Genomic DNA, 16,290 nt, shown 5'->3' on the forward strand with positions numbered 1-16,290 from the left:
ACAATTTGGAGAACAGAGCAGGTTATCATGGAAAAGGGAAATTTTACCATTTATTTTGTAATGCATGAAGCCTCAGAAATCTGGATGAAAAATATCACTCTAGGGAATGAACCATTCATGAGACCAATGTTAATTTCTCTGATCCTTCTTCGCATCCTTGCCAATCAATGTTCGATTCCCCCATTTTTAAATTTTGCAGTTGTTGAAAATTTCTTCCTCAAAATGATTATTTACTAGCAGAGTACCTGCCCTACGGGCGATCTTGTTCCAAGCATGTAACACCTTCTTCTAATGCATACCTTTATTTGGGTGGTGTATGGGCAACTGATAGCTCTGTTTAGACAAAAAAAAAAACATAACCCAGGTTACATGCATGAAGCAAAATCATACCTACTGCTTAGTTGGGACAGGAATCTCTTCTTCTTCTTCTTTCGGCTGCTCCCATTCGGGGTCGCCACAGCGGATCATCCATATGATCCGCATAGTGATTTGACACATGTTTTACGCCGGATGCCCTTCCTGATGCAACCCTGGTCGCCTCTTACGACACAGGGATATGGTACACCTATTTTAACCGGGGTATACACCGGCCCAGTGCACTGGTACTCACTTCGCCGACCTCGGAAGGATGACAGGCTGAGTCAACCCCCTGGTGTATTAATTCAGTGGCCCAACGGGGCTTGAACTCGGGACCTTTTGGATCCCAAGCCGCTGCCCTAACCACTGCACCAACACCAGGCTTTAGTTGGGACAGGGATACTGTACTATAAATAGTGGAGACTTGTAATACCCTCCCCCACCTAAAGGCGGCGCTACACAATACACACTTACATAGAGAATTTGGACCCCCTCCCACCCCTCACTCCCCAAGACCACCGGAGAAGATAAAAACACCCTTAAACATAAATGGGGGTCATGCTGATCCTCTGCGGCAGGTCTGGATGTAATCAGCCCGGAACTGTATGAGGAGTAGCGCGCCAAACAAACACACAAGCCGGTAGGTGACATGGGTGGTCGCTATATACGTAATTGCATACTCGTCAAACAATTTTTGACGGATCAGGCTGAAATTTTTTGACAAAGAGATTGATTATAATGCGCATAAAAGCGCAGAAGCCGATTTTTGATTTTAGAAAAAATATATATATAAATATTTTTCTGATTTTTTTCAAAAATTTCAAAGTCCGGTTGCGAGGCAACGGTGGCGTCCATAGCAACGGTGCTCAAAAGCATACAACTCGATCCTGGTATGAACCTACCAGTCAAGTTTCAACAAAATTGGTTGACTCCTCTGGCCTCCAGAGCTGTCCATTGCATACAAACAGATAGACGGAAAACCTGAGAATAACGATAGTCTTGCGACCACCCAATAAACGCACAAACACTGGTCAGTGAATTATAGTAAGGATTTGTATGCAGCTTGTGACTGCTTGGCTACATCATCTTCTGGGGGCGTGGCTGTGCCGCTGATGCAGTGCCCCTGTCACCAGCACACTGGTACTCATTTTGCCTCTGCGGAAGGATGACAGGCTGAATCAACCTTACCTGGGGTTAATTCAATGGCCCAACCTAGGATCTTAAGCCAACCACCTTAACCATTGAGCCAACACCAGGCCTTCCTGAAAATGTATCAAATTTAACAAAATTAATTTATAGAAAATGTAATTATAAATGTTTATAAACCAGCAGTACAATAGAGAATAGACCTACAAAATAGAGCTAATTTTTAATAGGGGATATTAAGTGTGGTGTCAAAGGTGGGGGGGGGGGGTTGAAGGGGAGTGCAGAGAGATTTGCAACAATGGCCAAAATAATGTGATCTTGAATAAATGAGGGTAAATATCGCTCAGTTTTTCAAGATGATGCAATGCAAGAACACAGTGTTGTGTCCACATCATAGCAGAGACTGCAGACTGTGGATGTTAAAATGTATATAAAAACCCTTGACAATTTCGATGAGAAAAATGACATCCAAATTGTGTAATCTGGATGCCTGGGGGGGGGGGGGATGTACCAATTGTTCATAAAAATGTCAATGTACAGGTTTTCCACAAATACCGCAAGAAGGATAATCCAGGAAGCTGAAGTCAATCAACTAAACTGGCAAGCATCGTCATCTTCACAGCTGTATGAGGGAAATTTAGTAGTTTATTGTTGTACACATTGAGTTTATGCAGATTTATTTATTTCCAGTTTATCACATTAATAATTGCTTGGTTAAAAGCCTAGTATCAATCACTACATTTGAAAGATAAGTCAGCTAGGTTTATCCGATACACTTGACCTACTCACAGTGTGTGATCATCACGGTCAATGCAAAGGCTACTCAATATTGCCGAGGTAGACATCAAATATCTCGCAGATAGCATAATTATGATAATAAAGACAAGGCAAACTGCACTTATATGTCTGGTGCTGGCTTAATGGTTTGGGTGGTGGGCTTGGGATTCTAGTTGGGATCCTAGGATCCTGAGTTCAAATCACACTCAGCTGTTGAATTAATACTAGGTGGGGTTGACTCTGCCTGTCTTCCTTCTGAGGTTGGCAAAATGAGTGCCAGCTTGCTGGTATCCTGTGTCGGAGTGGTGACCTGTCCAGTATTGTGCCCAATAGCCAAGAAGACTGCTTAGGCAGCACTAACGCTCTGCACAGAGTATGGTCCTGATGGATGGATGGAAACTTTACTTGCTTGTTTGGATTTTCAGTATCGGTACCATTGATAATATCAAAATATAGAATTAAAAATATAGTAATATAGTGCACATTAAATCTGTAATAAAAATGTCAGTGTGCATTAGTCGGTCAGTGTGTCTCCTCCACAACTCTAAAACCATGAAACCTAGCGGCACCAAACTTTTCATGCATACCAAGGGAACTCCAAAGAAGCGCATGAATGAAAATTGGGTGTTTGGGTAGATTAAAACACCCATTTTGAAGTTAATTAATGGCCTTATTTAATTATATCCTTCATTAGGAGATCCTCGGCCACATCACCGTCTGGGGTCTTAATTCGCCATTTTTTGGCCTGCTCAACAACGCCTTGACTTGGAACAGACCGCAACGATTTCTTAACAATAAAGTTTTTTTCACTTTCCTCACTCATATCATCGAATGCCTGATCATCATACCTGTGAATTGCTGGATAATTGCAGTGCTTGTAAACGTCCGGAGATGCCAGAGATTGTGGCTTTATTTCATTTTCGTGCCATAACATCTACAATCTTTTAAACTGAGCTGAAATTACAACATTTAAGCACCAGAATTGAACAAATCCGACTGCTAAAAAAAAAAGTGTTCATTTGTCCAATTCAGACAGAGTTTGACATCCTCGGCGTCTCCAGAAGGTGTTGAATATGACAGATTGGCGATCGCTAATCGCTTGGCAAGCCAGCTGTTCCTTATCAACCATTTCATTGGAGTGTTTCCTTGAGTGCTTAAGCCACTTGGAGAGCACTCCACAATATTTGCACTGTCATGGAATACTGTATTTCAATTGATTTGAATAAAGATCAGGAGCCAATCACCTGCATTTGGCCCCACATTGTTATGTGGTGCGTTGGGAGGTGGCTGGCTCTCTAAAAATGTGCAATTTTACTTTACATGACATTTCCCCTTTTTGTAAGATCTTCTTTCATTACATGACCTATCAGTTCAACATAAATAAATACATAAAATTAAACATTTCATTTTTAAAAGTTTCTTCAACTGTTTCATTGGAGTGCTTGGTTGAGCTACTTGGTGGGTGCTCTTCAAGCTTTGATGGCGATATTGCCATTCGATACCAGAGTTAGGAAGGTAAAATAAATTATATGATTACAATGAGTAAAAAATATTTTCAGTTGTTACAAAGCAATAAATTGCCACATCATGGCAGGATAGCTGAGAGGTATGCATGGTCACTCTGAGCTGTCAGGACTGGGTTTGAATCTCGACCCAGCTATAAACTGTTATTCTGATATTTCACAGGCATGGTGATTCATCAATGTGTGTGCAGTCTCTCGGATGGACGTTAAACTGGGCGACACATCTGCCGGAATCCCCCCCTCCTCTCCCCCCCCACCTCTCCTCACCCTCTATCCCCCTCTTCTCTCCCACTTTCTCCCTCTACTCTTCCCCCTCCCCTCTTTCCCCCTCTCTCTCCACTCTCTCCACTCTCTCCCTTCTCTCACCCCTCTCCCCCTCTGACTCTCTGACCCCTATCCCACCTGTCTCTCCCTTCTCTCCCCCCTCTCCCTCCGTCTCTCTCACCCACCTGTCTCTTTCTCTCTTTCTCTCTGTCTCTCCTCTGCATCCATCCCCTCTCCCTCTCTCCCACCCCTCTCCCTTTCTCCCACCCCTCTCCCTTTCTCCCACCCCTCTTTCCCACCCCTCTCCCTTTCTCCCACCCCTCTCCCTTTCTCCCATGCCTCTCCCTTTCTCCCACCCCTCTCCCTTTCTCCCACCCCTCTCCCTTTCTCCCACCCCTCTCCCTTTCTCCCACCCCTCTCCTTCTCTCTCACCCCTCTCCTTCTCCCTCTCCCCAACCACACTCCCTCTCTCTATCTCTGACTCCTCTCCTTCTCTCTCTCTCACCCCTCCCTCCTCTCCCTGCTCTCCCACCCCTCCCCCTCTGTTAAGGGGACTGTTAAGGTCTGACGGTTTAGTTTTGAATTTAAAACTGCCTCCCCAGAGGGTAGCATGTATGAATCAGATTGGGAGTGAGCTGACCGGAGGGGTGCAAAGATCGCTGAATGTGCGAGCATACATACATGCAGGCAGGCCTTTGCCAGGTCACACTGCCTTTTATTTGTATTCACTGTCGAGGTTCATATGAGAGTGAGCACACATAAACACACCACAAGGGGAGCAGTAGACAAGAGGGGTGGGAGAGGGAAGGAAAAAAAACAGTGGGGAACAGAGACATCAGGAGATCTGTGGAAGGGAAAGAGATGGGGCGGGGTACACAGGGTAAACAAGATGGACACCACAGGGACTTTCAGGTCCTTGCATGTCAGGGACTTTCAGGAAGGAAATGTAAATATACATATATATATATATATATATATATATATATATATATATATATATATATATATATATATATATACATAAATATACATTACTAAAACTCTCATCTTGTCTGTATGTATGTATGTTCCCGAAATACAGCCAAAACGGTAAACGACAGCGCAAAATTGTAGTGCCACCTTACCATTCTCATGTGGTGTGCAGTATCAAGTTTCATTCAAATCGGGCAACGAAAAATTATTTTAAAAAACCATTCCCGATTCGTTCTTGTTTTGGTATGACGATCCATAAAGCACAAGGACAAACATTGGAGAATGTGTTGATATACCTCGAGAAACCGGTTGGCCGAACGATGACTCCTGAGGTAAATGCTCAAATTTTCTTCAAGTTAAAGTTTGACCACTAAATAATATTAAATATATATATATATATATATATATATATATATATATATATATTTCCCATCAACCGCTGTCACAACAGGAACCCAACGGGTTCACAGGTCGTCTAGTATATATTAAAGAACCCCCCTTTAAGGGGTTATTGAGTGGTGCACAGACGGTGTAATCAAGGAGCGGAATACAATGGAATTGAGTGGAACGGAGCACGGAACAGAAGAGCCCAGTGCCCGAATGCAGTATCAGACAGAATAGTGTTACATTTACAAACTTCTTTACACATCACTAGCCTATCTTCTCACATTATTTTATTTATTTCTGTGGACGGCTAAAAAGAGAATCAATGCTTACCGTGGTCCACCGAACAACATCTTTTACACTTTCCTCTGTACATATCATTTGCATATCACTGCACCCTCACCGCATCTCCCTCCAACCATGCACGTTAGACACCCTCAGTTTTCCTCTTCCTTCCCACTCCTCAGTGAATGGGCTGCACAGGTCCATCAACTTCACCTGATAATTGAGAAGTCGAAACCACCTCAAACTTTTTCTCATCTTCTTCCTATCCAATGTCCTCAAATATGATTCTGATGGTGCCTTTCATGCTAATGTAAGTTAAGATTGTATAAGATCAGAACGGGTTCGCTCTGCACTGTCCTCTTTTGTAAATATGTGCATTTTATTTTGCTGCACCTCACAAGTCGTTGCTTTCCCCTGCTGTGCGAATATTGCTTTTGTATTAAAACCTTTGATTATATTGTGCCACATACTTTTCCTCACCCTCACTTGTAATAAATTGCTTGTATTATAAAAGGACCCAGATTGTCGTGTCTTTTCCTCCATTGGTCGAGTGTAGTCCGCACGTTAGTGTTAGCTGGGAAGTTTTACCCAACCGATCGGCTCTTGTTAGCTGGTGCATACTTGGCAGCTCCGCTGAGCTGCGCGTGATCAAATAAGTTAATGCAAGTATGCATAGATGGCACGAAGTTCACTTGGTGCACTTAATCCACCAGAAATGGTAACACGCGTAGTAGTGACACCCTGTCAGGATTGGCAGTCCCAATCGGCATTCGTGGTTGCTTAACAACCCGCTAGAGCATGGAATTATCTGCGGGTGGTGGCCTCAGCATCAGGAGTTTCAGAGAAACTCAATTGCTTTCCCTTGGGGTGAGCCAAGAACCCCAGCCTGTAACAGTATCTTATGTAGATGGACTTTACTACAGGTATCTGTAATGATCTCTCCCTCCAAAAATGATATTTAAAAATGATATGCAACTTTATCTTTAAGGGGTTTCAATGAAAAATGATCAGACACACACCTATGTCCAGCACCAGAATGATGGCATCTTTGCTTGGTTCGTATGGCCGGTTGAAGTTGAGCTGCACCTGGAAAGGCTGCCCCCGGCGAACCAATAACTCTTCACTATCATAGTGTGCAGTGTGGTGTGCACACCTGTTGAACTCATCCCTCCTCGAATAGAGCTGCACTGAGCGCACTTTGAGCCGTTCTGTTTGCAAGGAAGGCATGACATTGGCTGGGTTAATATTGTATAAATGCAGTTATAACATTGTACAACTCAACAGTAAGCAACTCAACAAAGCATATTGCCTGCTAAACATCACCTCAAAGGCAAATTTTATACAATAGAAAGCTAAAGCTATGGGTGGAAGTGTGAGTGATGGTAAGGTTGTGGTGTGCATGCAGATAGGGGTGCAGTGGTAGTGACAACGTTGGCGGTGTTTAAAGTAAGGGTGATCTCAGTGGGGTTGCAGTTGGTAGCATCGGTGTTGGGGATGCTGGGGGTGTGGGCAGCAATGGGGGTGTTTTGGGTGTGAGTGGCAATAGTGGTGCTGTGGAGTGCACAAGGGTTGGTGTGTGGATGATGAGTGGTGGTGTGGGTACACACGGTGGTGGGCGTTTGATGGGAATGGAAGGGGAGGCCAGGGAGATAGCTTTTGTCAGGAATGAGGCTATTCATTATTGGGTATGTGGATTATACATTCTGTGGCACATTTGAAAAAAATAGAATACAGTATTGCGTTGTTTCAGAGGTACTACGGTGAGAGAAAGTGATTCACGGCCAGCCAATGGGGCCATAGTCTGAAGACTGGGGAAGGTGGAGGAGGTTTGTAGTGTAGGGGTCTTCCTCATCAGGCATTCTTCATCCACTGGTTGTACCACAATGAACATGTCTCTTCCGCTACAACTACGTATATACCAGGAGTTTTAATAATGAAATGGAAAAACTTGAAGCTAAAGTTGATAGTGAAGCATATAACATATTTGTAGTAAGCAAGACGTGATTTAATGGGGAATTAAACTGGATAAATAGGGATTTAAGGCTACAAAAGATTATGGGTGTGATAGGAAAGGGAAAATGGGAGGGTATGTGGCAATCTGTGTTAAAGACAATATTGTGTCGAGAGTAAGGAATGAAATTAAGGAGGGGGTTAATGTCGACGATTTCACTCTGAGGACTTAAGGATATGGAAAACCTTCAAGACTAAGAATAATGTATTGAGATTAGAGATTGTAAGAATAGCAAGATACTTGTACAATGCATCTATATGGCTCCTGATACGAGGGAGGAGCAGGAGAGAAGAGTACCTTAAAAACTCAGGATGGCCTGTGGAAAGGAAAGGGTATTGATTGTGGGGGATTTTAATTTGCCAGGAATAGATTGGGTCCATGAATGGAGAAAGAGCAGAGCTGAGGAGGATTTTGTCGTTCTAGTCTGGCCAAGATTGCCTTTTGAGTCAGTTTGTGGAGGGGCCCACCAGCATGGTGATCTTTCTTGAGCAATAACCAACATTGTGGAGGACGTGGAGGTCCGAGAACATCTGGGGACAAGTGACGATAACATAGAGTGAGCAACTATATCGTTGGGGTGTGCAGTTTGGGATTGTAGGGTAAGGCTGTTCAATTTCAGAAAGGCAAACTTTGAGGGTATGAAAAGAGAGTTAGGTGCTCTCGATTGGGAAAAGCTAACAAGTGGGCAATCTGCATCAAAAAATGGGCAACCTTCAAGGAGAAAATGTGTAGAGTGCAGAGTTGCTATATTCTAGTGACGTGTCAAGGTAGAGGCAGAAAGAGACCATGTAAGCAGTGTTATTGTGGATAAGTAGAAGAGGATTCCTTGGCAAGGGAAAAGAGAATATGAAAAAGTAAGCCAAAACTATTTAACATTCTTCAAACAATATTCTTAAATATTCTTCCTTCGAATATTAAATGTAAAAAATATGAAACAGCAAGGAATTATTTAAGTATATAAAGGGTAAAGAACAGGTTGAGATCAGATTGGGCCCCTTGAGAAACAGCACAGCGGGAGAATTGATGGATGATGAAGGTGAGATGGCCGACTTATTAAATAAAAAAAAATTGGATTCTACATTTACACAAAAACAGTCACAGGAAATTCCAATAGCTGAGAGCACCTATCTCAGAGGTGAGCCATATCTTTTCGAGCAGATCCAAGTAGAATTGGAGGAAGTAAAGTAATAGAGAGAACAATTAAAGGATGATAAAGCACTGGGACCAGATAACGTGCATCCAATAGTATTGAGGGAAATGGGAAAGCAGATACTGTGATGTATGTTGATATCTTCAACAGCTCAATGGGGATGGGACAGGTTGCAGAGGATTGAAGAGTAGCAAATTTAACACTCATTTAAGGGATTCAGAGAAGAATTGGGGAAATGTAGACCTGTTACTTTGACTTCAGTTGTGGGGAAGGTGTTGACGATGATTAAGGAATGGATGTGGAACCATTTAAATACTTTCAAACTAATTAAAGACAGTCAGGGCAGATGTACGAAAGAAAGGTCATGTTTAACAAATGCATTGGAGTTCTATGAGGTAGGCTTGATTTGGTGGATGAGGGAAGTGCATTGGATGTAGTTTATCTCGACTCTCAAAAAGCTTTTGTCAAGGTACGACAAAGAAGTCTGTTGGTTAATGTGAAGGCTTGTGGATTTGCTGGTAGACTAGCCAACTGGATTGGAAACTAGCTTAGGGGTAGGAATGAAAGAGTGGCTGTGAAGGGGGAGGATATCCGGCTGGGAGGATGTTAGTAGTGATGTACCTCAAAGATGAGTTATGGGACGGTTATTATTCAAAATTTACTTCAATGATTTGGATATTGGGTTTAGAGTAGGCTTTCCAAATTAGCAGCTAACACTGAACCTGGAGGTAAGGTAAACATCAAAGAGGGGAGTGATCAGATTCAGGAAACTCTGGATACTTTAATGGATTGTGCAAAAGACTGGCGGATCCAGTTTAGCATAAGGAAATGTAAAGTGCTCGAGTTGTGTTAGAATAATGAAAATAGTGATTACAAAATGCAAGGGGAAATCTTGAAGTGTGTGACACAGGAGAAGGATCTGGGGACTGAGGGTGGTAATCGATACGGTGGGTAAGCAGACAACACAGGACCAGGCAGCAAAAGTTAAAGTAAAGAGGTTTTTAGGTTGTATTTGTAGGGGGATCATTTATAAATCAAAAGTAGTGGGGTGAATTACTCTGTTCAGGAATTTGGTGAGACCACATCTGGAATATTGTGGTGAGTTTTGACCACATTTGAGAAAGGACATAGCTGCCATAGAGAGGGTACGGCATAGAGCAAATTTATTAATTCCCGGCCTAGCTCGACTGAGCTATGAAGCGTGGCTGAAGGAGACAGGACTTTTTACTTTAGAAAGGAGGGGATTACGAGGGTATCTGATGGAGATGTTCAATATAAGAAAGGGTATAAACTAAATAAGTGCAGAAGAGTTTCTCAGCAAAATGAACACCGACAGGACCAGGCGTCACGGTTTCAGAGTGAAGAAGAGGATAGTTAGGATGGTCGTAAGACAGGGGTCCTTCAATCAGAGAGACGGTAAATGCATGGAATAGAATAGATAAATGCATGGAATGATAGCAGAAGCAGTGAATAGTTTTAAAATAGAGTAAGGAATTTTGTAGTAGTGGGGAAAGGGGTGTATTTTGATATTGGCAGGGTTGCGCAGGCTTGACAGGCCTAATGGCCGCCTCCAGCATTGAAGTTCCTTCAAATTCCTCGAAAGTTCACTCAACATTAAAGGTGTCTTCATTATATTTACATACACTGATGGGATGAAGAAAAGTTTGTGGTTGGTGGTGGGGGGGGCAGAGGGGAGGGGGGAGGAGGATGTGGTCAGAGTGGTGTCAGCTGAAAAAAAAGAAAATTGAAAAAAAAACAGAGGTAGGGAAGTAGAGGACAACAGAACAAACAAAAAAAGGTCATTGAGTCGGGGATGAAACAGTGGGAGCTGAAAGAAAGCTTCAAAAGAGGAGAGGAATGCACAGGACATGGAGGTTATGGAGAATGATGAGCACATACAAATGCAGACAGCAACATATATTTACTTCATAATGTCTTCTCTGAATTCACCAAACAGCCCAAAATACTTGGTTCTGTAAATTTAAATTCCAGAACATTTATATTTATTCATATACAGCCTGTGGCTGCTTGGCAACATAATATTTCAGGGAAAGTGGCTGTGCCGCTGAAACAATGCCCCCGTTACCAGCAAGCCGGGACTCATTTTGCCAACATCGGAAGGACGACAGGCTGAGTCAACCCACCTCGTGTTAATTAAACGATAAAAAACAGGGGCTCAAACTCAAGAACGGAGAATTTTAAGCCAACCACCATAACCGGTAAGCCAACACGAGGCTAAATTCCACAATGTAATTCAATGACATGCAGATTATCCCAAAATGGAGTAGACCTTGGGAATGGGTCCCACTCCCTTATTGTTTGATATCCAGTGCTGGAGAGGATCACAGAGTCGGTATATGTTCACATATCGTGTCTGCAGTCATCTTTTGGTAAACAACACGATTTGCATCACGTAATCGCATTGGCTCTGATCGAAAGCCCATTACTTCAAAATTGAAGAATCCCACTAATAGCTCGACCATTATCCATCACCAGTGGGAAACGAACACAACCTCAGAGCAAATATGTCATTTTAATTGGTGAAAGACCCACCATAAGATTAATTTGGAAACACCACCAGAACAGACACGACCATTTGCCAAAAATCAGCAGAAAGTTGAATTTCTTTCCAAAACAACATGCCAGAAAGTATATATTTGTCAAAATTTTTTATTTTCTGAAACAAGAGTTTTGGCAACGAGTTAAAGGATGTTGAAGGAAACAGCACATAGTCCAATCTGATGGTTCTATACGAAAAACAGCTCGTTCCAATGATTGCCATAACCATTTATAGGTTCCTTGGGTGTCACAAATTTTCCTCCCAAAGACAGCATTGTTATGTTAGACTATATTTAGGTCGATAAACACAAAGACGAACAACTGGGAACTTACAAAAATCAAGGAATAAAGGATTCAAGCTCACTTTTGCCAAACATGTCCAAAGAAAAAGGCGATCCGAGTAACCCCTGCTCTTTTTCCTGCTCAATGCAGAGCGAGCAGGACAGCCGGCTGGAATGGACCCGGATCAGCCAAACGGTGACGTTAAGACATGAAAGCAGAGGGGGAAAATACAATAGCCACGCCCCGTTCATAGCACTAGCCACGCCCCATTCATAGCACTAGCCACGCCCCATTCATAACACTAGCCACGCCCCGTTCATAGCACTGTCGATTTTGGCTTTCCTGGAGTCGTTAAGGTGACACCGACATTTTAAAATAAAGCTTGGTGTAAATTATTTCAACTTTTACGGTTTCCATTAGTTTGTGTGCAAAATTTTTTCTCGACAAAAGCCAGGATATGTGTAGACTGAAGTATTAATCGCTGTTCTTTTAAATAATGCTCTGCAATTATTTAAAATAAGTTTAACTGCTATACTTATAGTGAGTGCATTGCCAAAAAGAAAAAGAAAACATTCCGTGAAGCTTGAGCTGAAGGAATTACAGGCATGAGGACAGAGACAGAAAACAGTTACAGGACCTCATACATCATATAAAGACTACATACACAGATATATATATATATATATATATATATATATATATATATATATATATATATATATATATATATATATATATATATATATATATATATATATATATATATTCATCGATATGTATACATTGATAGATATAAACATTGATAGATATAAACATTTATAGATATAAACATTTATTTTATATATATATATATATATATATATATATATATATATATATATATATATATATATATATATATATATATATATATATATATATATATATATATGTATAAATATATGTATATATATATATATATATATATATATATATATATATATATATATATATATATATATATATATATATATATATATATATATATAAATATATATATATATATATATATATATATATAAACATATATCGATATCTAAATGTGTGTATACATATGTATATATTAATAGATATGTATATATTGATAGATATATACATTAATATATACGAGTAGGGCCCGTAGGAGCGGGCCCGTAGGTGTGTGCCTGTAGGTGAGTGCCAGTATGTGTAGCCCTCTCTCATATACAGCCTATATATCTATATAGACTGTATATCTATATAATCTCTCTCTCTCTCTCTCTCTCTCTCTCTCTCTCTCTCTCTCTCTCTCTCTCTCTCTCTCTCTCTCTCTCTCTCTCTCTCTCTCTCTGTGTCTCTGTGTCTCCGTGTCTCTGTGTCTCTGTGTCTCTGTGTCTCTGTGTCTCTGTGTCTCTGTGTCTCTGTGTCTCTGTGTCTCTGTGTCTCTGTGTCTCTGTGTCTCTGTGTCTCTGTCTCTCTCTCTCTCCCCCCCCCCTCTCTCATATACAGCCAATATATCTATATAGGCTGTATATCTATAGAGGCTATATATCTATATAACCTATATATCTCTCACTCTCCCCCTCTCTCTTGCCCCCTCTCTCCCCCCTAGTCTCGCCCTTCCTCTCTCCCCCCTCCTCTCTCGCCCCCACTCTCATCCCCCTCTCCCGTCCTCCTCTCTTGCCCCCTCCTCTCTCCCCCTCTCTTGCATTGTGACACTCCCTCTCTCTCACCGCCCTCTCTCCCTCCCCTCTCTCGCCCCCCTCTTGCCCCCCTCCCTCGCCCCTCTCTCCCCCCTCCTCTCTCGCCCCTCTCTCCGTAAATGTATTCACAAATGTCGACCAAGCACAACAATTAATTCAAACCTTTGGAAAAAACAGCTTTCAAACCCTTGGGAAACAGCTGTTTCCCTTGGGAGAATTCAAACCTTTGGATTAATTAATAATTTGAACAATTAATTCGAACCTTGGGAAAAAACAGCTTTCAAACCTTGGGAAACACTTGGGAAACAGCTGAAACAGATAAAGAACGATATCACACCTTGAAAAGGTACATACTCAAGTCCCCAGCATCGATTGTGACGTCATACCAAACGAAGAAGAAGAAGAATTGTGACGTCAATCACGCAAAAAAAATAAAATAAATAATTGTGACGCCATTCGTGATGTCATAGCACCGTGTCCTGTCATTGGTGGGCAGATAAATGGCCGTAACTTGGGAACCGCTCGTCCGATTGATATCAAACCTTGAAAAGGCACATCCGCGGGGCCCCGCCAATATTCCTGGCAAGTTTCAATCAGATCGGACCGTCAATCGTGCAAAAAAAAAAAAATAATAATAATAATAATAAATGAATTAATGAATAAACATTAACTGTGACGTCATTGGTGACGTCATAGCACCGTGTCTTGTCAATGGTCGACAGATAAATGGCCGTAACTTGGGAACCGCTCGTCCGATTGATATCAAACCTCGAAAAGGCACATCCATGGGGCCCCGGCAATATTCCTGGCAAGTTTCAATCCGATCGGACCGGAGGTCGTCAAGAAACTGCGGTCACAGACAGACAGACACACATACACACACACACACACACACAGCTGGAATTATACATATATATATATATATATATATATATATATATATATATATATATATATATATATATATATATATATATATATATAGTTGCAGATTCGCGCCCGCCGGCGTGCGAACGGCCACGTAACTCGAATCGCGGCACGTCGGCCACTGGACGGACAATCCCGTCGTGACCCTCTCGGACTAACGCCGGGAACTAGTCACGGGTGGACCTTTCGGCCTCACCACGATCGTGCCAATCGGCCCCCCGCGTGGGATAGGGTTGCTCGCCAAATTCGACCTACCTAAGTACCCACACGGAGGGTAGACCGGGCGATCGCACCTCGCCGCAGGTCGACTTCGGACACGGGCCACTTTAAGCGACCCGTTCCGTACTATCGGGATAACCGAGCGGTGTTATCGTCGGCCTCGACGGTTCGATTAATTATCGGGCGTTTTAGCCCACGACCAACCCTTTACGTGAAGTAAGATGGAGATTCAATAGAGGAAAAGACGAAGCGAAGCGGGAAAACAGTTCAACATAAAGCACATTTATTTCACGATGAACGGAAAGCACACATATACAATTACACCAAAAGCAAATGTAAAAGAAGAAGAAACACAATATTACATAAAAAGCAAATATAAAAGAGAAACAAAATGCAGATCTATTACCGACTACGCGAGCACACGGCAACACTTATGCAGTTTTACTTCACAGACGGCGCCGACAACACATATACCCAAAGCAAAAGAAAAGGACCACCCTCAAGGATGAGGCGGGCCTGGGGCCGAGACCGCGTCGGGCCTACCCGTCTGGTGATGAGCCGCGAAACGGCGCTGGCGCCCCGACTCCGCGGGCCTCGCTGGGACTGCCTGGTATGGGGTGGGGACGGGGCCCCCTTCTCACACTATCTCAGTGCGGGGGGAAACAGGAGGGGGTTGTTGATGCTCGGGGGAAAGGAGGATATCTCCCTGTCTCGGGTCCCGCGACGAGCGTCTCCACCACGACCTCGGTCGCGCCGCCGGCCTCTCCCTCCGCAGCTCCCCGACTCCGACACGAGCACCCCCTCGACCGCCTTCGCCGCCGCCACCTCTCCACAGCTCCGTCCTCTTCACTCTGACTACTACCACTTCTTCCCAGCTCCACCGACAACTCCCAACTGCGAACTGCCTTGACTGACGAACGCAGCCGTTTATATCCCCCGTGGCCTCGCTCCTTCACCTTTGACCCTTTACCTCCAACCCTTCCCCTCTAACTGGCTCCCCATTGGACCGAGGAAAAGTGGGCGTGAATGCTTTTTGATCCATGAATTTGCATATAGCGACCACACTCCAACGTACCTGGAGGCGGGGCCAAATCGCCCCACGCTCACCGATAGGACGGAACAGAAGTGGGCGTGAGTCGTTTTTGATCCGTTTTCTCCGGAAAGGCTGTGCCTCTGTACCCGCTGCTCGGTGCGCGCCCTGCACGAGTCCAGTATCGGTGCCCACAAGTGGCGTGGGAATAGTGGTGATGCGATGGTTGCGAGGGCGAGTTGTGACGGTAAAGGTTGTGGCTGTTGTTGTGAAGCGGCGTTGTGGTTGGTGGTTGTTGTGTGATGGCTGTTGAGACGTGGTTGGTGGTGGTAGTAATGGCAGCTGGTCCAAAATAAAGATAGTAAAAGAAAAACGGCTATCTAAAAGGGTCGCAGCCCGCATTAATGACATTTATTCCCTCTAAACAACGGGTTTGGGCCTAACTACACATATACTTACAGAGATATCTCACCTAAGGGACCTGAATGGTGGTTTGCGAATTTCGTCAACCACAACAATATATATATATATATATATATATATATATATATATATATATATATATATATATATATATATATATATATATATATATATATATCGATATCTAAATGTGTGTATATATATAAGTATATATTAATAGATATGTATATATTGATAGATATATACATTTATACAAATATATATTGTTGCGAATTCGCGCC

The 16,290-nt window shown here is 42.8% G+C and overlaps 1 protein-coding gene across 1 annotated transcript in view; it reads right to left on the reverse strand.

The window, feature by feature from the left end:
* LOC147023258 (uncharacterized) overlaps positions 1-11,920 on the reverse strand; it is a 57,755-nt gene extending 45,835 nt beyond the window's left edge. The window contains exons 1-2 of the mRNA XM_085888495.1: positions 11,793-11,920; positions 6,728-6,916 (exon numbers count right to left, since the gene is read on the reverse strand). Coding sequence (XP_085744621.1) covers positions 6,728-6,916; positions 11,793-11,805 — 202 coding nt within the window. The 5' untranslated portion in view covers positions 11,806-11,920. The remainder of the gene's footprint in view (positions 1-6,727; positions 6,917-11,792) is intronic.
* Between the last annotated feature and the right edge of the window lie 4,370 nt (positions 11,921-16,290).

The sequence above is a fragment of the Eptatretus burgeri genome, chromosome 7 (assembly GCF_056783735.1).
Source record: "Eptatretus burgeri isolate ZD-2024b chromosome 7, Ebu_testis_v1, whole genome shotgun sequence".
Lineage (NCBI taxonomy): Eukaryota > Metazoa > Chordata > Myxini > Myxiniformes > Myxinidae > Eptatretus > Eptatretus burgeri.